At 59.5% G+C, this 20,814-nt stretch overlaps 2 protein-coding genes across 2 annotated transcripts; one reads left to right on the top strand and one right to left on the bottom strand.

The window, feature by feature from the left end:
* The first annotated feature begins 1,617 nt into the window (after positions 1-1,617).
* On the top strand, positions 1,618-6,621 carry CTSF (cathepsin F). The gene is made up of 14 exons (XM_028516252.2): positions 1,618-1,904; positions 2,118-2,219; positions 2,497-2,581; positions 2,671-2,732; positions 2,859-2,934; positions 3,490-3,603; positions 3,724-3,869; positions 3,959-4,055; positions 4,145-4,225; positions 5,043-5,162; positions 5,244-5,308; positions 5,414-5,504; positions 5,921-5,979; positions 6,061-6,621. Exons 1-14 carry the CDS (start codon positions 1,695-1,697, stop codon positions 6,133-6,135), a joined length of 1,383 nt encoding a protein of 460 aa, XP_028372053.1. The 5' UTR covers positions 1,618-1,694; the 3' UTR covers positions 6,136-6,621.
* Positions 6,622-6,747: 126 nt separating this feature from the next.
* On the bottom strand, positions 6,748-20,360 carry ACTN3 (actinin alpha 3). Its single transcript, XM_028516020.2, has 21 exons — positions 20,220-20,360; positions 16,031-16,145; positions 15,736-15,855; positions 14,853-14,939; positions 14,680-14,767; positions 14,091-14,169; positions 13,925-14,006; positions 13,069-13,154; positions 12,680-12,772; positions 11,997-12,227; positions 11,721-11,868; positions 10,561-10,711; positions 9,897-10,005; positions 9,656-9,796; positions 9,207-9,389; positions 8,699-8,833; positions 8,435-8,614; positions 7,890-8,036; positions 7,736-7,801; positions 7,125-7,283; positions 6,748-7,044 (listed from the first exon to the last, which is right to left on the bottom strand). Exons 1-21 carry the CDS (start codon positions 20,358-20,360, stop codon positions 6,886-6,888), a joined length of 2,700 nt encoding a protein of 899 aa, XP_028371821.1. The 3' UTR covers positions 6,748-6,885.
* Between the last annotated feature and the right edge of the window lie 454 nt (positions 20,361-20,814).

The raw sequence follows: 20,814 nt of genomic DNA, 5'->3' as shown, positions 1-20,814 counted from the left end.
GTGCACTCAAGAAATAAAATGGAGTTACTATAATCAAATTGCTCACTTACTAAAATCAAGTAGGTTGAGGTAAGAGGAAACGATCCTGTTCTTGCTTTAACTAAGCCGAGAACCTGAACTTGAGCATGCTCCAGTCCTCGTCAATCCCTGGATGTACATACATCAAACCTCTGGATAACCCTCTGATTACTCCCTGAAGAACTAAAGAAAGAACATTCAGTATCCAGACCACCTGGCAGCTAATATCCAAACCACTGGTCATCTAGAGGATCCCCACCTTCGACCAATCCAGAGGCTCTATCTGGCCGTGTCCTGTCAGAGAGACAAGAGGGGCCTCAAAGACCTTAAATCCCAGAGGGCGCTGGCAGGAAGAGACCAGCATCTGCTGGGACTCCTCTGGCCCTCTTCGCTCAGACCTCAGCTGGGAGCTCAGAGCGGGCTCTGGTCTGGCTCCAGCACCCTTTTCCGAGTAGCTGGAAAGTCAGCCCGGCTCTCTAGATCCCTGCTGCTGTGAAAAGTCAGGTTTGGACTGGATGATTTTAATATCAGTTTTCCCCCACTCGCCAAGCTCAAGCTAGCCCTCTCCGCTTTCCCCAACTCCCTAAAAGTCTCTCTTCCCTGCTTCCTTTCCCTCAGTTTGAAACATCATGCAGAAAAATCCTTTGTTTTCATATATTTCTCCCCTAGACTGTGAACTCAAGTAGGCAGCCTAATATAATTTTTTATGCCTCTGTTACCCAATTCAAAGGGTTCGTGCTTGGGATGCTCTATTCAAGGAGCTGTGGTTGTCTCACGCAGTTTTACCTACTTGGGGCAAGTAAAGAACACAGGAGTCATACCCAAAGCTCTGTCTGCCAGGAAGAGGGGCTTAGCTATTTGGTCAATGACTGGTTGACTTCAGCTGGCTACACTTATCGGACTAGGTTCCTGTCAAGCTCATCCTGTTTATAGCTGCTCTGCAAATTACTGTGCTGCATTTCAATATTTAGCAAGAATGGCATTTAGTAAGAACGACCCTTGTCCTATCCAACACCTCCTCCCGCTAGGCCCTGAGAGCCGAGTGGTTGCGTTTGACCCTCACAACAGCCTGAGGAACTGCCAGTCTGAGGAATATTACCTGCGATTTTGCTGATGAGAAGAGGGGCCTCAAGGAAGAATCACGCTGTGAAGCCAGGCTCTAAGGCCAACTTCCAGGGTTCAAGCCCAGCTCCATCACTTATCCAATATTTAGCAAACCACTTACCTCTCTAAGCCTCTATTTCCTTAATTATTAAATTGGGATCACAGAGACTTCACAAGACCGCTACGACGATTGTATGTTAACATATAATGAGCACGCATTACATGTTAGTTATTACTTTCATTCTCAGGCCAGCTCCAAACACCTAACAGAATTATTCCCGAGCTGGGATTCGAGTCGGATGCTCGCAGACGCTGTTTGGGCAAGACAAGCTGATCGCAACCAGGATGGAACCCACTCACCCTCCCGCGCAGCGAGCGCACCCCACGTGCCCCGCGTAAACAGGAGAGCGCGCAGGCGCCCCCGGCGGAAGCCCATTGGCGGGCGCCGCCGCAGCAGCCGGGGAGGGACCCAGCCCCCCCCCCCCCCCCCCCCGCCCGCCACGAGTTACTCCGCCCCATTGGCTTGTCCGAGCTGTCCGTGCGTTCAGGCCGCCGCCGGCTTCACCCTCGCCATGGCTCCATGGCTGCCCCTGCTGTCCTTGCTCGGACTGCTCCGGGGCGCTGTCTCCGCACCGCCCCGCCGAGCTGCCGACGCTCAGGCCTGGGAGCCCGTAACCCCCGAGCTGCTGCGGCCCGCTCGCTTCGCCCTGGAGACATACAACCGCGGCCGGGCTGCCGGGGCGCGGGCAGTGCTGGGGGCCGTCAGCGGTCGTGTCCGTCGAGTGAGGGCACAGCGGGGGCGTGGGCTCGGGGCCCTAATCCGAGGGATTGGAACTTTGGCCTAGACTTAGGGTGGGGGCACTGGATGGCTGGGACACCCCTGGTGATTGGGAAGGGGGACGGGGCGCGCCGGTGGGGCTGTGGGACCAATGAAGAAGGGCTGAGGAGGGAGTAGCTATGCCCTGCCTCACGGCCCTACCCGCCCCTCCAACCAGGCGGGCCGGGGATCGCTGTACTCCCTGAAGGCGACGCTGGAGGAGGAGCCGCCCTGCAGCGATCCCATGACGTGCCAGCTCCCTGTGTCTAAGAAAACCCTGGTGAGAGATGGGGCTTCCTCAATTCCCTACCCCCCGGGCTGAGTCTGGTGGCAGCTGGGAAAGTTGAGTAGAGCTAAAGGGAAGGGGTCAGAGGCAACAGCTACCCGGGTCACTTCCCTGTCCGTGAGGGCCAGAGACCATGCTCTAAAAAAGGTTATCCAGGTGCTGGCGGTGCCTCTCCAAGGTGGGGTGATTGCCTTGGGGGTGATCCTCATCCGAGGAGCCTCCAGCGCTATGTAGCCAAGGGCCCCAGACTGGCTTGCTCCTGTCCTTCCAGCTCTGCACCTTTGAAGTCCTGGATGAGCTGGGAGAGCACACGCTGCTGAGGGGGGACTGTGGCCCTGAGGATGCCAAGGTTGCAGGTGCTGGGGTAGCCCAAGGATGCTGGGGTAGCCCGGCTCAGATTTCATTTAGAGTGCAGCCTTGACTTCTTTGTTCCAACCCTATCCAGATGACAGAAACGAGACTTTCAGTTCATTCTTTCCACTGCTGAACAAGGACCCCCTGCCCCAGGTGAGGTGCTCCTCACTCTGGAGAGCTGGCTGCTGCCTTATTGCCCTTCTTTTCCCCTCACCCTGGCCTGGGGCTCCCGGGTCAGTCCGAGAAGGACTCCTTGTAAAGACCCCTTTGTCTTTCCAGAACTTTTCTACGGAAATGGTTTCGCTCTTCAAGCACTTTATCGCCACCTATAACCGGACGTATGAGACAGAGGAGGGTGAGGGCCCAGCCTGGGCTGTAGCTGTCCCAACCAGATCAGGCCTTCCCCCAGCTTGGCACCTCGGTGTTGGGAGGGGAAGGACAGAAGAGGTAGTGCACCCTTTCAAGGACCCCTCAGTCCCCAAGCTCTTGCTCAGCCTCCCAGGACCGGGCAGCCACCGTAAGGATCCGGCGCCTTCTCCCATCTGATTTTCCTGGTCAGAAGCCACGGCTCTCTGTCATTCTGGGCAGAGTGGCATGGGGCAAAGGCCAGGTTTTGTCTGTCGGAGGCCCCCCGGCACGGTGGCCTCCTCCCATGACTGCCCAGCTGGGGGTGCTCTTTGGCGTCCATTCATTCAGGTTTTTCCTTCACACCTGGGAAATCGTCAGCCCAGTTTGACCCCAAAAGTTCATCACACCTTCTTCTTGGTCTGGCCTCCCCATCCTTACCCGCTCACCTTCTTGAGTTTACCCTGCTCCTCCAGGGAAACCTCTGCCCATTAGCCCCGAGCACCCTTCCTTCTGCAATCTGCCTGGGGCCTCAGCCCGTCCTCTACTGCTCCTTGGTCTGCAGAAGCCCAGCGGCGCATGTCCATCTTTATGAATAACATGGTACGAGCTCAGGAGATCCAGGCCCTGGACCGTGGCACAGCTCAGTACGGAGTCACCAAGTTCAGTGACCTCACAGGTAGGGGTGGTGGCCAGAGCTCTCATGGAGCCTGGGAGAGATGGGGCCTGCTCCCAAGGCCCTAATGAGGGCTGGCTTAGAACGCCCCCCCCCCCCCAACGACTTATCCTCTGCCCACAGAGGAGGAGTTCCGCACTCTCTACCTGAACCCCCTCTTGAAGGAGGGGCTTGGCCAGACGATGCGCCCAGCCAAGCCTGTGGATGACCCAGCCCCGCCCGAGTGGGACTGGAGGAAGAAGGGGGCTGTCACCAACGTCAAGAACCAGGTTGGACCCCCTCAAAAGGGAGGGTGGGATGCGGGGATTGCCCCGGGGTTGGGCACCGGCCCGGTCCTGACTCTGCCTGTCTCTTACAGGGCATGTGCGGCTCCTGCTGGGCCTTCTCAGTCACAGGCAATGTGGAGGGCCAGTGGTTCCTGAGGCAGGGGGACCTGCTGTCCCTCTCTGAGCAGGGTGAGCGTCCCGCTCCATCCCCCTGTCTCCAGCCCAGTGCCTCCCCCTGCCCCCCGTGGGCTCCTTAGAACCGGCCTTCTGTCTCCTAGAGCTCGTGGACTGTGACACGCTGGACAAAGCCTGCATGGGCGGCTTGCCCTCCAACGCCTATTCAGCCATAAAGACTCTGGGTATGCATTCAAGGAGGCAGTGGGGACAGTAGGAGCCACTTCTTCCTCCACAGGAAGTCACTTTGGGAGGCGGAGAGGCCCGAGCGTAGGAGCTGCATGAACTGGGCTTAGGTCTTCGCACTGGCCTTTCCGGTGGAAGCCCTTGGGCAGGTCGGCTCGTTCAGAGGCCCCGTTGCCACATCTGTGACATGAGACTCACGCCCACGTGGTAGGATTGCCTTGAGCATCAAGCCAGGAAATGGGTCAACTTCCTGGCACAGGACAGGGTCTTGGTATTCTTGCTCCTTGCAGTTCTGTATTTCTAGGTGCTTTGTAAACCAGGGAGCAACACACCCCACCCTTGAGGGGAGGTGTGGACTTAAATGGGCAGGTCAGTGGAGCAGTGGGCTGCAGTGGTAGAAGGATGAAGGGGTGCGGGACAGACGTGGCTGTATGGAGACAGGTCTGGGAGCTCGGCGGGGTCGGGCCAGACTGGGAGCCACGCACGCCTGGGCAGAGTCGGGGCTGGGTCCTGTCAGAGCAGGACAGGCAAGCCAAGGTCAAGAGTCCTAGGACAGCAGCGGCAGGTGAGGAGTGAGAAGTTAGGGGCTGAGTTCCGTCTCTGCCACATTTCTCTCTGGTGACTCCCTCGAGCCTCGTGTCATCTCTAGGATGAGCCCCTTCCTCACGGGGGAAGGCTGTGGCCTGGGGCGGATGAGGAACGTGAAGCCTCCTGGATAACGGGCTCAGCACGGCCTCTGGCTGGGAGAGGCCGAGTGCATGGTAGACAGGGCCCACCTTTTCGCTGCTCCCCCAACCGCCCCCCGCCGTTCCCCAGGAGGGCTGGAGACAGAGGATGATTACAGCTACCGTGGCCACTTGCAGACCTGCAGCTTCACTGCGGACAAGGTCAAGGTCTACATCAACGACTCAGTGGAGCTAAGCAAGGATGAGCAAAGTGAGTGAGGGCTGGGGGTGAGGACAGGCCGTGCGGGACCGGGGCCTGGGCGCCCCTGACGCCGCCCCTCCCCTGTCTCAGAGCTGGCCGCCTGGCTGGCCAAGAAGGGCCCCATCTCCATCGCCATCAACGCCTTCGGCATGCAGGTAAGGCCCCCGCCCCGCTGTCCCTGCTCCGTTTCTTGCTGACTCTAGCCCCACCGCTCCTCACTCCTCGGAGTGGGCCCCTGACTGCTTGTTCTCCCTCCCCAGTTCTACCGCAGGGGCATCTCCCGCCCACTCAGGCTCCTCTGCAGCCCCTGGTTCATTGACCATGCCGTGCTGCTCGTGGGCTACGGCAACCGTGAGTCTGGCTGACCCCCTCTGTGCCCGTCCACCCCAGGTCACAGGCAGAGGCCGAACCAGGGCATCCCAGGACCTCTGGGGGGGGGGCGGGGATCTGGGGAAAGCCCGGGAACCCGGTCCTCAACCCCGGCGCCCGTTCTGGGCCAGGTGGGATCGCCCATCCTCTCAGTGGATGGGAAAGCTGACGCGGGGGGAGGCCGAGCCGTAGGGATGGCTAACCCACTAGAGGGGTGTGGGTAGCTGCCCTTCCCAAACCCCAGCGTGCCCCCCCCCAGGTGAAAAGGGTGGTAGGTGGGCCTGTCCTTTCTTCTGTGCTCTTCCTGGTACCTGTCGCACAGTAGGCCCACAGCAGATATTTGAAAGAGTGCGGAGTGCTCGCGGCCCTGACTCCCTGCACTCCCCTCTGCCTTCCAGGCTCCGACGTGCCCTTCTGGGCCATCAAGAACAGCTGGGGCACTGACTGGGGTGAGGAGGTGAGTCTTGCGGGTCGGCCCCTGCCCTCCAACCCCCTGCCCTGCACCGGTGCCCGCCCAACCCCCGCCCCTCTCTCCCAGGGCTACTACTACCTGCATCGTGGGTCCAGGGCCTGTGGTGTGAACGTCATGGCCAGCTCGGCGGTGGTCGACTAAGGAGCACCAGCTCAGGACCTGGTGCTGACCGGGGCAGCCCCTCCCCCAGCCTGGCCTGCATGTCCAGGCCCCTGTCTAGGAGACACAGCTGGCTGAGGGATGGGCCTGGGCCAGGTACCTCAGGGTGGGCAAAGGGCACTGGGCTAGGGGTACAGCCCCTACCCCCCCACTCCCACTCTGGGGTTCCCCAGCTGCACCTTTGTTGAGTGGTGGTAGCTAGGAGAGTGTCGGGGTGAAGGATGATGTTTTGGTGGTTAAAGCCGAGGCCGGAACCCTGGGATCGGGGAAGGAACAGGTGGGAAGCCGATACTCTGGTCCTAAATCCAGCTTGCCCTCAGCGGGCTCTGGCTCCCCGCCTGGGCTTCCCCTGTGCGATGCTGTAAATCCCGGACCCCCTGGACTTGGGGACAGTGCTCCCTTTCGTGTCTAGACAAACTGTTGTAAGCACCCTCTTCTAACAGCAATAAAGAGGTGTCTTTCGCTCCAGTGTGGTGTGCATGCCCAGTCCCTGAGGGCGAGTAGGGGTGGTGGGAACTTCTGAAGGTTAAGTTCAGGAAGCTGGTCCCGCCCAAGAACCTGAGGGCCCAGTCTCTGTTTCAGCAACCCAAAGGAGATGGAGGAAGACCCACAGTGGATCTTTATTCAGAAACAGTTGGCTGGTTGTGATCGGGGGTCTGTGCTCTGAGGGATGGACAGGATCAGAGGGGGCGCCCTCTGTCTGACTTGCATGGAGAACCTCACAGCTGGAGGTCAGAGGTCGCTCTCCCCATAGAGGGCACTGGAGAAGGCCACGTAGTCCAGGGCTCCAGCGGGAGCCCCAGACCCCTTGTAGGGCGTCATTCGGCGGATGCAGTACTCAGCCTGCTCGGCCGGGAGTTCGCGCCGCAGCTCCTCGGGGGTGATGTATTTCTGGGGGAGAGGAGGTGTTGAGGGCCCGCAGGTCCCACTCCCGGCCCCGCCCGCCGGCCCCCGCCATGCCAGGGACTCACCTTGTCTCCCGCCAGGATTTTGAAGGAGGCCACAACTTGCTCAGCCGTGTCAGTCTCAGCGGTCTCCCGGGTCATGAAGTCAATGAAGGCCTGGAAGGTCACGACCCCGGCTGCGTTGGGGTCCACCATGGTCATGATGCGAGCAAACTCCACTTCCCCCTGCAGGGGTTAGACGCCAGGCATCACGCCCGTGGGTGCCGGAGCCTCCTGGGGACTGTCCAGCCCTGGCCTGACCACCCCAGTGACAGGATGCTCCGTTTCTCCACAGACTGCAGCCTGTGGCAATGCCCCTTGTTGCCGCTGGTCCTGCTCTTTCTTCCGGGGCTCTCTGTAGTGCCGTTTCTCTGAGTAAAAATGTTACAAGCCGGGGCTTCGGAGTCACGCAGAACTAGGTCCCAATTTCCAGCTGTGTGTCTTTGACTAAGTTACTCTCCCTCTCTGAGCCTTCAGGAGCCTCTGTTTGAAATGGCATAATTCTGCCCAGCCCCAGGGGGTGTGGTGAGGAGATCATGGAATGTTAAGGTGGGAACACACAGGAGGACCTATGTGAGTGTCCACATGTAGGACAGGGCGCTGAGGGGACCTCTGGGACAGAGGTGGGGGGCACTCACCAGGTCGTAGCCCATGGAGATGAGGCAAGCCCGGAAGTCATCGGGCTCCATCATCCCGTTCCGCTTCTGCAGTGGGGGAGCAGGGGTCAGGTTTGGTCCTGCAACCCCACGGGCCCCCAAATGTACCACCCCGCAAGGCCCGGCCGCTGCTGACCCGGTCAAAGTGGTTGAAGGACGCCCGGAACTCGTTGAGCTGCTCCTGGCTCAGGCCCTTGGCATCTCGGGTCAGTACCTGGTTCTCCACCTCATTGATGGTGCGGGCAATGGAGGTGAGCAGCTGCTCCCAGCCCACACGGATGTGCTGGGAGAACAGGGAGACGGGCCAGGTCAGTGGGCGGTCCGTGCCTGGCGTGAGCTCTAGCTCCGCCCCCAGTCCGCTGTGAGACACTGGGCAAGCCCTCTCCTCTCCGGGCCTCCGCACCCAGGTGGAGGTTCCACGGGGTCACCTCCAGTGGCCCTTCCTGCTTTAAAGTTGGATGATTTATTGTGTATCAAGTACCGATCAACCAGCCACGCCAACCTGGTCTGGCTTTAGACTGCTGTGTAACTCCAGACAGGTCAGTTCTCACTCACCGGGTTTCAGTACCCCCAGGGGTGTATGGAGGGGCGTGGCCAAGCTGATGTGGTATGTCCAGCTATGGCTGCCCCAGGCCCCCCAGCCCGAGCCGCCTGCCCCCTTCTCAGCGGGTCTGGGCCCACCTCCATGCTGTAGACGGTGTGCTTGTTGTCAAACACGAGGCTCTCCTGCAGCAGCTGGTGGTCCCCCTCCAGCCGGTCGACGTTATTCTTGTAGTTGATGATGTTCTGCTCCTGCTGCCGCAGTCCAGCCATCTGCTCCTCCAGGGAGCCCGCCATCCCGGCTGCCAGGCGCCCCACCTCCTACAGGGAGACCTGGGTGGGATGACCCAGGACTCCCAGCTCCTGGTGGCCCAGCCCCGCCCTGCCCCACCACCCAAGCCTCACCTCCATCTTCCCCTGAATCCAGGGCCCGATGGCGTTGGCCTGGGCTGCGAACTGTCGCCGGAGCCTCTCGTTCACCTGCTGCCGTGCCAGCTCCTCCTGCAGCATCTGGTCACGGCTGGGCACCAGCTTTCGGACCTGGGAAGGGCGGTGGTTGCGGCAGGGGAACCCAGTCCCTGGAACAGACCCTGCTGCTCTGAGCTAAGGTGTCAGGGCCCTGTGGGCGGGTTCTTGGGCAAATCCCTCGACAACTTCATTCGTAACTAACGGGTGGTTTTGTGAAGGATTGCCCACACGCCAGGTTCCACTGTGCTTCACAGCAGGCCTGACGGGAAGATGCTGCTGTTGCGGCCCCTTCACCGATGAGGCTGGCAGGCGAGGTGACTTGGCCAGCGCCACAAGGAGTCTGTGACAGCCCCCAGATGCTTATCTGGAGGCACCTGAGGTTTCAGGGTGGTTGGAGTGCTCAGGAGTGGACGGGAGGCAGGGAGTGGCCACGGGCAGCACTGACCGTGTCCCACTTGGCGTTGATGTCCTGCGTGCTGAGGGTGATGTAGGGGTTGGCGGAGCTGGGCCGCAGCCCATACGTTTGGCAGATCTTCTGGATCTCACCCTGGATGCCCAGGATGGCGCCGCGCTCTCGGTCAGCCTCCGGCAGCGTTGCCTTGAACTGCTCGTGTGCTGTCAGCAGACTCTGCGGGCGGCAGGCGGGAAGGATCAGCCAGCACCCCACCCCCCCCACACACACTTCCTGCAGCAACGTGCCCCCCAGGCCATCCAGCGGGTCCAGGGCAGGGCTGGCTCAGGAGTCCAGGCCTCCTGTCTGTCAGCCCAGCGCCAGGGAACTGGGGTTTCCTTCTGTCCCCGTTCCCCAAGGGCCTAAAGCAGTGGCCAGCAGGATCTCAGGCCCATTTCCCGTCATCTCACGCAGCCGCAGACCCCCAGAACGCCCGCACCCACCTGGGTCTCCTCCATCGAGTGCACCAGCCACACGTCCTGCAGGTCCTCCACGGCACCGTCCAGCCAGTTGTTGAAGGGTGCTGCCCGCCGAGCAAACTCCAGCTGCAGCTGGTCGATGGTCTCCAGGAGCTTCTCCATCCTCTGAGGGCCGCGGGGATGGCAGGCGGGTCAGCAGTCTGCCCAACAGGCCCCCTCGCCTGTCTCCAGTGGCCAGGGCCCTGCTCCCTGGCCCCGCCCTCACCTCAAGGGCATCCCGCCTCTTCTGGGTCAGGGTGCCCAGGTTGTCCCACTGGTCACAGATGGCCTGGCAGCGGCTGTTCACTGAGGAGGCCTCATGGTAGTCCAGCTCACTGAGGGTGAGAAGAGGGGGTGACGGTGGGGCCAGGCCACAGCCCACATTCGCTCTGCACCCACACCCCCAGAGGTGGTGAAGGTGTAAGGCAGCCACGGCAGGTGAGGGTCGAGCCGGACTTTCCTGCCTAAAGGGGGAGTTCCCGGCATGGTCCTGGGGGAATAAGGGTGCCCACTGGTCTCAGATGAAATCACTCAAGATGGAGCTTGCGTGGAGGGGCGTAGCCTGGAGTTTCAGGGCAGGGTTATACGGGAAGGGGTTTACTGCAGGAGGGGGCGAGGCAGTAGCAGACCAGGCCCGGGAGCTGAAGGGAGTGGGCAGGCCATGGGGGTGGGACCAGCAACTGCCCCAGTGGGCAGGAGTGTGGGCAGCTGAGCAGGGTCCGGAGATGGGGCCGGGATAATGGGGGGAGAGGCGGAGCAAGAGGTTACCAAGACTGGGTTGTCAAATGCCTTGAAAGCAATGAGGGTGAGGGCGGGGCTCAGAGCCGAGGGGTGTGGTCAGGCAGGGGGCGTTGTCCCAGGGGGCGGGCCTGGCCTCGGGCCACACCTACTTGAGCTCCTGGGCCAGCGCGGCGATGTGCTCCACACGGTCCTGGTGTGCCGCCAAGTCGCTCTCAAAGGCCTCGTGGCGCCGCAATAACGCCCGCAACTCCTGCAGCGACGCCGACTCATAGTCGCGCTGGTTCAGCATCTCCTCCTTCCCTGCTCGGAGAAGGAGGGGACTCGAGTAGGGCTTGTGACCTTGGAGATCCTTCATCTGTGAAATGCAGGTCACACCTGCTTAGCCCACCTACGCTAGCGGTTTGCTTTGAGGGGCTGGCCTAATAAAGTTAAATGAAACTCTTGTTCCGGGACATGGACCATAAATGTCGTCTGTGTTCACTTACTCAGCTCCGTGCAGAGTGGCCCTTGGTATTATTTGATCCAGAACCACCTCCCCACGATTCTGAGCCCAAGGAGCCCCTCGCGCAGCTCCCTCTGCTCCCCAGGTTCCCCAGCACCTGGCAAGGTGCCTGGCACTTGGTAGAATGAGTAATGAACCTAAAAGTGCTTTGAGAACGACAATTACCATAGTTATGCAAATAAAACCCCATGTAACTGCAGTAGCAACCATTTATCGAGTGCCCCTGCATTTTGCAGGAAAGGTAACTGAGGCTTAGAGGTTTGGAGATCTCTGGGTCACCTAAGTGGACTTATATTTAAGGAAGTCTTATTATAGCAAATCATCATTATTTATGACGGCCATAATCCATTGTTAGTGTTTGTTCACCAGTTTTAGGCAGGAGTCCTTCCCTTGTAGGACTAAAATCCCTGACGGAATACAGAATGAGTGTGTTCACACAGAGTCATACATTGGACTCATGAAGTACTGAGGCATCGATATACTTCGGGTATAATAAGTGAGTGAGGTTTGGGTCGGGGACGCTCCTTTGGACACCTGTTACATACATCAATAAAATGCTAAATGACAAACACATCAGAGCAGACCCACAGAAGGCCAGAGCCAGAAGGGGGTGAGCAGCCAAAGTGGGGGGGGGGGTGACTTGTCGCACAGCCAAGCTAGGGTGGGCAACAGGAAACAGGTCTCCAACTTCCTGGCGGAACACCCACCTCTGACCTGCACGTTTTGCCAGGAGTCCCGTTCTCTACCAGTCTCCACCCCAGAACAGAACCAAGCCCAGGAGGTGCACCCCCCGTGAGGTGTGCCTACCCCGGGTCCAGGCTTCGTGCAGGGAGGCCTTCTGCTGGAACTTGTCCGCCAGGTGCTGGAGCCGCTGCAGGCGCCGGATCTCCGAGAGCAGCCAATCCTCATAGCCCTTCTCCGCTTGCTCCAGCCCCCGCCACGCGTTGGCGATGTCCTGTGGGGGCAGGCAGAGGTGCCCGCCGTCACTGCTCACCCGTTGTGCAGAAGGGGGCACGGAGCCCACAGTCCCCCAGAGGATGCAGGCAGAGCTGGGGTCGTCACCCCACCCCTGGCCTGGCTCACCGAGACCAGCTTGCCCTCGGAGGGCATGAAGGCGGGACGGTGGCTCAGCCGCAGCTTGGTCTGCAGCGTGTTGAAGTTGATCTCCAGCTGGCATTTCTCCTGCACGCGGGGCGGCTTGTGCAGGCGCCGGTAGTCCCGAAAGTCCTCCAGCTTGCGCTGCATGGCGCTCATGCTGTGCTCGCTCGCACGGTTCTCCAGCCACGGGACAGTGCGGCGGATCCATTCCAGCAGCTGCGGGGTGCCAGGCCGGGGCAGAGCAGAGAGCGCTGAGCGTGCTCAGTTCACCCGCTCCTCTACCCCAACCCCCAGGCTATGGCCAGAAGGCCCAGACTCGAGCAGAGGGGGGGGATCTGAAGGGCAGAATGGGGAGTCCCCACTAGTCAGGGAAGGAGTAGGACGGTTCATTTCTGAGTGCATGGACCGGTACAGGTTGGCACAGAGCAAAGACCATGAGACTGAGTAAATATGAGTGAACGGATGAATGAATGAGGAAATGAATGAAAGATGGGTGAATGACCAGGAGCTTGGACAGGCACAGAGGGGCAGAAGACGGGTGAAGATGCTGTGAGGAGGCTGGGGGAGGCCAAGGCTGCTCTGGGGAAAGGGAGACTCTGCAGGCACAGACCCGGGCTGGCTGGGCTGGGAGAGCGCAGGCGGGGGAGGGCAGGCCCTCTCGGGCTCACCTCACTGGCCAGCTTCTCATACTCCTCCATCAGCTTCTCGTTCTCCTGGTTCACGGCCAGCACCTTGCAGATCCTGTTGGCGGCGGTTTCTGCCTGTTGGGGGTGGGGGCAGAGTGGCTGCCGTAGAACAAGCTGCCACACGCCACCGCCGACCCAGCCTCCCTCTGTAAAGCTGATGAACCCTGCACCCTAGACCCCAGCGAACCGGAAAAAGGATGAGGGGAGCACATCTTTCAGGGTGGGGAGGGTGCTCACAGGCCAGAGGCCTCTGCTCCTGAGCTCCCCAAGACCCACGTGTGTACTGGAATGGTGGCGCGCCCACCCACGGGCCTGGCACCTCTGCAGGTCGGGATGCTTCCAAGGCTGGGCCCCGGGCCCACACCCCTCACCTGCTCAGCGCCGGCGAAGGCATGGTAGAAGCAGGACACGTAGGTCATGATGGCCTTCTCGTCGGGCTTTGGGGTGTTCACGATGTCTGGGGGAGGGCCGGGAGGTGTTTACTGGCCAAAGCCAGGGGCGGGAAATGGGCTCATAGTCCCACTAGAGACCTCTCTTGGAATGGGAGGGGCCAACAATATCTGGTCACGGCCGCCAACTGCCAGCTACCCCAACCATCTTCCTCCTCCCTGAAGCCCTCTCTGATCACCCCAGGTCCAGCAGCAGCCTCCCCCTCTGCAGAGTGAGGAAACCGTGAGGGAATGGGTGGGTGTGCAGACACTGCGGCCCTCACGAGGCACCAGTCCACGCTGCCTGGTATCTCTAACCATCCCTCGGCCCCTTCTGTCTGTCTGTCCATCTGTCTGTCTGTCCGTCTTTCCTCTACATTCTCATCCATCAATGCCCACACGTCCAGGGTAGCAGGCATGCATGTGCTCAGAAAGTGTTTGCTGTTTCAGTTGCCTAGAGTCTGGCTCAGGCACAGGGACCAGCGGCAGGGCCTCCCCGGAGCAGCTCCCAGTCCTGACGGACTGACACGCTCCCAAGTGACCAGGTAACTGGGACACGAGGCAGAGGGTGGAGCCGGTACTTAGAGGGAGTGGCAGGGGAGACTGGTCCCGCTAGACGGAGAGCGGCACAGAGACGGGCTAGGGGGCTCCTGGAGCAGGCAGCCAGTGGCCCAAAGGGCTCTGACAAGGGGCCAGGGAAAGGGCAGGGCCCTCTTGGAGGAGAGAACAGCAGAGGCAAAGGTGTGGCGGTCAGACCGTGAGACGGCCGAGTCCTCCCCCGGGCTAGGCCTCCTCTCACCTTCTGCATCCAACATCTTAGGGATGTCCAGGTGCTTCTCCGCCACCTCAAAGGCGGTGTTCAGGTTGCCGATGGGGTCGTCCTAGGTGGGCACGAGCGGGCAGAGGTGAAAGGTCCGCTGAGGGCAGAGGTTTGGGGGCGTGGGGCTGGGGTGTCAGAGGCCCACCTTGCGCAGCTTGGCGTAGTCGATGAGGTCGGGGCGGTGCCGGTGGATGAGAGCACAGAGGGCCAGGCCATCCTTCCAGCTGGACAGAAAGAAGGGGCAGGTCAGGCCCAGGTTCAAGCGGAGGCCCTGCCCTAGGCTCGCCCCAGAACACCCCATCAGGGCGGCCTCATCTGTAAAATGGAATCAAGTCCAAATTCCTCAGCTTGGTACTGGAGGCCCTTTATTACAGACTCACACTATCTCCTCCAAGTTCATCAGGACTCCTTCGCATGTGCCAGGCCTGGGCCCCACCGATTTCTAGGTGTTTTTGGCCTCCAGGTCTTTGCGCCTGCGTTCCCTCTGGCTGGAATGCCCCCCGCCCCCCCCACCCCCACCGCCCCAGGGATGTCGCCAACGCCCACTCCTCCAGGAAGTCCCCCTCACCCTCCTGGAGCCAATTCTGCCTTGACCGAGTCCTCCTATATTCAGACACTGTTCCAGGAACTTGGCTGTGACCTTTCCTCCCCTGTGGCTTGTGCCAGGGGCCAGCTCTGTGCCCCAGGGCCTGGCAGAGGCCCAGGCGCTCGTGCTGACCGGCTGGCTGACACACCTGGTGTGGAAGTTTTGCACGTTGACGTTGCGGTACGGTGCCGTCTTCCGCTGGCACCACAGGAGCAGGCCTTCCTTGGCCGAGGTTTCTGGGTGAGGACGGGGGCGTGTTGGCCGGGGCCGGGGCCGGGACGGTCCTCTCGCCTTCCTGGCTTCCCCCCTTCCCCTGCTCACCCTCCACAGAGATGTCCTGAATGGCGAAGCGCAGGATGATGGTCCAGATCATGCCCAGGGTCATCTTCAGGTTCCCATCCACGATCTCTACAGGGCGGGGGCGGGAAAGACCCCACCTGGCATTTAAGGCCTGAGCCACCAGCCTCAGCTGCCTCTGCCTGTTCTGCCCTCAGGCCCTGGTGCCTCATCGCAGGGCTGGCACATAATAGGTACTCAGCTGTTTTATTTAAAAGGGATTTTTTAAAGATTTTATTTATTATTTATTTTTAGAGAGAGAAGGGAGGGAGATAGATAGAGAGAGAGAGAGAGAGAGAAACATCAATGTGTGGTTGGTTGCTGGGGGTTATGGCCTGCAACCCAGGAATGTACCCTGGCTGGGAATCGAACCTGCGACACTTCAGTTCGCAGCCCGCGCTCAATCCACTGAGCTACGCCAGCCAGGGCTTAAAAGTGATTTTTAAAATATTTTATTGATTTATTTTTAGAGAGTGGGGAAGGGACGGAGAAACAGAGGGGGAGAAGCATCGATGAGAGAGAGAAACATTGATCGGTTGCCTCTTGTACATGCCCCGACCAGGGACGGAACTTGCGACGCCCGCATGTGTCCTGGCCGGGAATCGAACTGGCAGCCTTTCACTTTGCAGGATGATGCCCAGCTAACTGAGCCACACCGCTCAGGGCTACTTACAAGTGGTTCTGACACTGACTAGGTGCCAGATCCTGTGCGGGCATTTTGGTTACATTTGTTCCTTACAGGCCCTCTCGTGAGGCACGGATGGTTACCCCCACTGTTGAGACAGGAAGCTGAAGCTCGTGGAGGTACTGCTTGCTGTCAGGAACACCGGCCAGCCCCAGCCTAGGCCCCCTGCTGCCACCTCCTCACCTTCAGCCCCGATGGACACCAGCTTAACCCCCTTGCTGGCAATGAAGTCCAGAGCCTTGTTGACATTGGCGATTTTGTGGAAGCGCATCTTGCCTTTGTCTGGCCTGGGCAGCCTCTCTCCTGGGTATGAAAGGAGAGGTTGAGGGTTGAAAGTCACGAGAGGAAGACGGAGACACTGTCCTCAGACTTCCCCCTCCACCACGAAGTCCCCGCCCAGCCTCTGCTGCCGCATTCCCCCAACTCTCTGGATTCCCCAAAGTCCTGGGGTCCCTGCACACAGATTTGCACCCCTCACCTGAGATGACCTCCAGGAGCAACATGAGCTTGAGGCCATTGCGGAAATCCTCCTCGATGTTCTCGATCTGGGTGCCGGCCTTGCGCAGGTGTGAGTTGCACCAGGCAGTGAAGGTCTGGGGGCAGAGAACGGCGCTCAGACCCTACAGCTGAGGACAGCGCTCAGGCCCTCAGTCAGGGTAGGTCCCTGAGCCCCAGGCCCTGGATTCAAGTCTAGGCTCAGCCACTGACTTGCTGTGTGTCTGGGCCAGCCGCTTTCCCTCTCTGAGCTTCGGTTCTCTGATGAGAGGAGAAAATGGGGTCCAGGTCTCATGCAGGTCTCGGTTTGGACTTGGGGGTACCTCGCCAGCAGCTCTCCAGCTGTGACCAGTCTCAAGTACTGGAGGGGGATTTAGAAAATCATAAAGCAGACACTCCAAAGTGTGGGGCCCTCTGAGGTGTAAGGGCCACTGCAGGGTGATACTGCCTGTCTGAAATCTGAAAAGTTCTGGGTCGAAGCATGTCTGGCTCTGAGGGTTTTGCCCGCGGGACTGTGCCCCTGTGTACTTTCGCATCAGCCCCACCGACCTCTCAGGGCTGCCGTGAGCTGGCCTCCAGGTAGGCGATGAGCATGCAAGAGCTTTGCAGGCCATGGACCACCAGCAGGCCACTCGCGCCCAGCCTCACCTCGTGTCTGGAGGTGACTGCCCTCCCCTGCTCCCCAGAGTTAGCCTCAGCCTCAGTCTCCATCTGGGACGCGAGGCCGGAGCCTGGCTGTGTGTCTGTCTACCAGGGGTGGGGTGACCTGGAGCTTCACCCACAAATTTCCACCAAACTACCAAGCCTTCAGGCCCTGGATTCTCCTGGGTCCATCAGCTATGGGGTCCTGGGTCAAATCCATTTTGCCTTCCCTTAGGCTCAGTCTTCCCATTTGCCCAACTAAGGGGTCCAACTCCACAATGTCGCAGGTCCCTCTCCCCCAGCCTGGCAGGATTCTAGAATTCAGAGCATCCCCCCCCCCCCCCCCACAAAGCAGATCCTCCTGAAAGGTGGCCCTAGAAGTCACTTGAAATGTTTTCCCCCAGCCAATTTCCCTTCCCAGACCAGCTTTTCAGAGCTGGAAAGCTGGACGTGGAAGATGATGCTTTAAGTTCTCGAGGTGCTGTCACTGCTAAGGGAAAGGGGTGGGTTTCCTGTGTGAGTGAGTGCTCAGCACTACCCGATGGGGCCCCGAGCACAGGGAGGGCACTGATTCCCGGTAGTTCCTTCCAGTCCCAGAGTCGGGGATGCCCTGGGGTCCCGGTCGGGGCTGGGGGAAAGGCGGGGCTGGGTGGCACTTCCATGCCAAAGGAAGGGATTTTTTTTTAATCCTCAGCCAATGACATTTTTTTTCATTGCTTTTAGAAAGAGAGAAATAGGGGAGGAGGGGAGGGAGAGAGAGGGAGAGAGAAGTGGGAGAGATAACATTGACTGGTTGCCTCCTATACACGCCCCAAGCAGGGATCAAACCTGAAACCTAGGTACGTTCCCTGACCCAGGACCTTTCAGTTCATGGGACGATGCTCCAACCAACTGGGCCACATTGGCCAGGGCCAGGGCTGAAGGGCATTTTGTTTTTCATTTGACAAATACGGTTCTTTTTTTTTTTTTTTACTTTTTAAAAGATTTTATTTATTTATTTTTAGAGAGGGAAGGGAGGGAGAAAGAGAGAGAGAGAAACATCAATGTGCAGTTGCTGGGGGCCATGGCCTACAACCCAGGCATGTGCCCTGAATGGGAATTGAACCTGCGATGCTTTGGTTCACAGCCTGAGCTCAATCCACTGAGCTATGCCAGCCAGGGAGACAAACACGGTTCTTCATGAGATGTGGTCCCTGCACTGAAGGGACTGACAGGCCATCAAAGAGTCGTGTTGGTCTGAGAAGAGCTGGGAGGGACTGATGTCAGGGATTCTGGGGGAGGGGTTCTCCCAATGGGGGGTGCAGAGAGGCTAATGTTTGCTCAGAGCTGGGAGGGAAGAGCCTGAGTTTTTCAGGCAGGGAAGGGCAGTCAAGGGCACTCCAGGCAGGGGCAGCCACGCGGGCGATTGCTTGGCAGTGAGAAACAGCCACTAAGTGTGCGGGGCTGCAGCTCTCCGGCACTGCTGGAATGGAGCTGGGGGTGCTGGGGTACAAGTGGTTAGAGGCAGGCCGGAGGGGCAGCGGGAGCCAGGTCATGCACGATCTTGGGTGCTAAGCCAGGGAGTTTGAACTTGATCCTGAGAGCAACAGGGAGTCAGGGAAGCTTCCAGGCAGAGGAGGGAGGCGGGCAGACCTGTTTTAAACAGCCCATTCTGGTTGCAGAGTAGAGACAGAAGCCTTGGCAAAGCAGGAGGGAGAAGCGAGGAGGAGGCGGCTGGCACCAGGGTGAGACAGACTCAGTGAGGGGAATGGGCTGGGATGAGGTGAATGTGATAGAAATATCTGTTCTTGCTGGCATATTAGCTTCCTGAGCGTGTCCTCTGTTAATTCCTGGCACCTGAAACAGAGCCTGGCACATAGTAGGACCTCATTAAGAAATGCTGAATGGATATTTTTGAACGCAGTTGAATCAGGTGGGAAGAGGTGTTCCAAGATGCAGAGGGGTAGCAGGGAGGGGGCGGGACTGAAGCTGAGCACAGAGACTTCACTACATTGTAATAAACAATGTTGGATGAGAAAGGACGGACCAGAATGTCCAGCGCCCCCGAGATGCTGATCAATTTACAGAACATCTATGCTCCTCAGCCACTGAATGAATCGATGAGGTGGGTGGCTGTAAGTTGGGCTGAAAGGGTATTTCTGACATTCTGTTAAGTGACCAAGGCAGTCACAGACAGGCACGTGTCGTAAGAGGGGCACGTGAACCTGGATCCCGGAGAGGCCTGGGCGGGTGGGGGTGAGGACAACAGTTGCAAAGCAGATGGCAGCTGGAGTCAGGGGAAGGGATGACATCACCGGGAGATTGCCAGACCAGAGGACCACAGCCCTGCTTGGAGACAGGTGCAAGATGGGCCTAGGGGAGGCCTGTCACCTGGGGTACCCCAGCCGAGTCAGCTGAGCCTCCTGGGCCCTGGGGTCATCGCCTGTCACCTAACCCAGCAGAAGTGCTCTGATTCTAAACCCTGGGATTCTCGGACCCTGCAAATCCCACTGGACACCCGTATGCCCTGCCCAGTCCTGGAGTCATACACTGTCGGCAAACGCTGAGCAGGGTCCGGTGCCCTCACGGTGTCCTCCCTACTCCCGGCCTGCCGCTCCCCAGAGTTTCCTCACTCCAGCCAGGATCACTTCTCTTCTGGGAACCCAGGTGTCCTGCCCCCTCCACTTGGGGAAGTCTGGGAGTGAAAATAGCTCAGCAAGAGGGGGCCTGCGTACCCTACAAGGCTGGGCCCGGGCAGCAGCTGCCCATGTGCCCCTCTCTAGCTCCCCCAAGCCGCTGCCTCAGCAAAAAGTGTCCATCTGGCCGGAGAGTCAGGTTACTATGTAAGGGGACACAGGGCTCCCTCCTCTCCAACCCTGTGGCCTTTTCAGCAGACTTAGAGTTGCTGGGCCAGGGAGGGGGTATCTTGGGAAAGAGTAGGGATGGGGAAGCAAGGGGCAAAGACCCTCAGGTTGGGGGGGATCCTGTTTTCCGACAGTATATGATCTGGGTACTATTTCTGCCCTTCCTCAGCTTCAGTTCCTCGTTTGACAATTGGGATAGAGCGACTGTGGATGCCATTCTGGGGAGAATACAGAGGAGAGGGTGGAAGGGGTTTGGGATGGGTGTCCCCTCCCCGGCATTTCAAAGTCTCTTTGCTAGTTGTCTGGCTGCAAGTCCTCAGGGTGGGGCCTGGGAATACTTAACCAGAGAGGTGAAGGTGGGGTGTGGCAAGAAACAGATTATTCTTCCGGAAGGCCCCAAACTGGGAATTCCTGGGCTAAGCTCAACCTGTTTTCACCAGGGGAAGTGGACCCAAGGGAGTGAGTCCTGGGGGGCAACCCAGAAACTCTCCTTGTCATCCTAAAGCCCTCATGAGGGCTCCCAGTCCTCTCTTACAGCCCTGGGGGGCCGCAGAGGACTGATGGGCAGAGCCTGGGCTAAGGAGTGGCACTCTGCAGGCTCTGCCCCGGTCTTGCTGGGATGACAACCACGAACCCATCGGCTTCTCGGGCCTCAGTTTTGCCATCAAGAAATGGGCTAGTACTCACTTTCCGCTGCTGCTTCTCCCAGGCCGGGTCCAGCAGCAGGTCGCGGTCCCAGTCCTCCTCCTGCTCCATGTACTCGCCGCTGCCGGCCGCGAAAGGCCCCACCCCGGCCCCCAGGCCCTCGGGCTTCATAACCATCATCATCTCGCTGGCGTTCCTGGCTTCGCTCTGCTCGGCGCTCTCCGGGACTCAGGGGCCGCATTAAGTAGCGCCGGGCCGGCCCCGGATCGGATTCGCTCTAAATATGGGGGAGGTGGGAGGGGCATGATGGGGGCCAGGGCGCTCGGGTCGGGACCCGGCAGAGGTGGTCCTGGGGCCAGGGGACTGCAGGATCTGGGGGCGCTGGCGTGGATCCCGTGATGGAGATCCGGGGTTGGCGTGGGCGCTGTGTGACCTTGGGGAAGCCACAGGCCCTCTCTGAGTCTGTTTCCTCATGTGTACAATGGAGACGACAACAGTGGCTGCAGACTGCTCTAAGAGGTGCCCTTTGGGCCCCCTTCTGACCTTCTTCCTGCGCAGCTCTGGTGGGAAACAAGGAGCCCTATCCCCATTTCACAGTCAGGAACACCAAGGCGCAGAGATGTTTTTAATGTTTTCT

Source organism: Phyllostomus discolor, chromosome 6, assembly GCF_004126475.2.
Source record: "Phyllostomus discolor isolate MPI-MPIP mPhyDis1 chromosome 6, mPhyDis1.pri.v3, whole genome shotgun sequence".
NCBI lineage: Eukaryota > Metazoa > Chordata > Mammalia > Chiroptera > Phyllostomidae > Phyllostomus > Phyllostomus discolor.
Note: the sequence above shows the minus strand (reverse complement) of the source record. Positions and strands in the feature narration are given on the sequence as shown.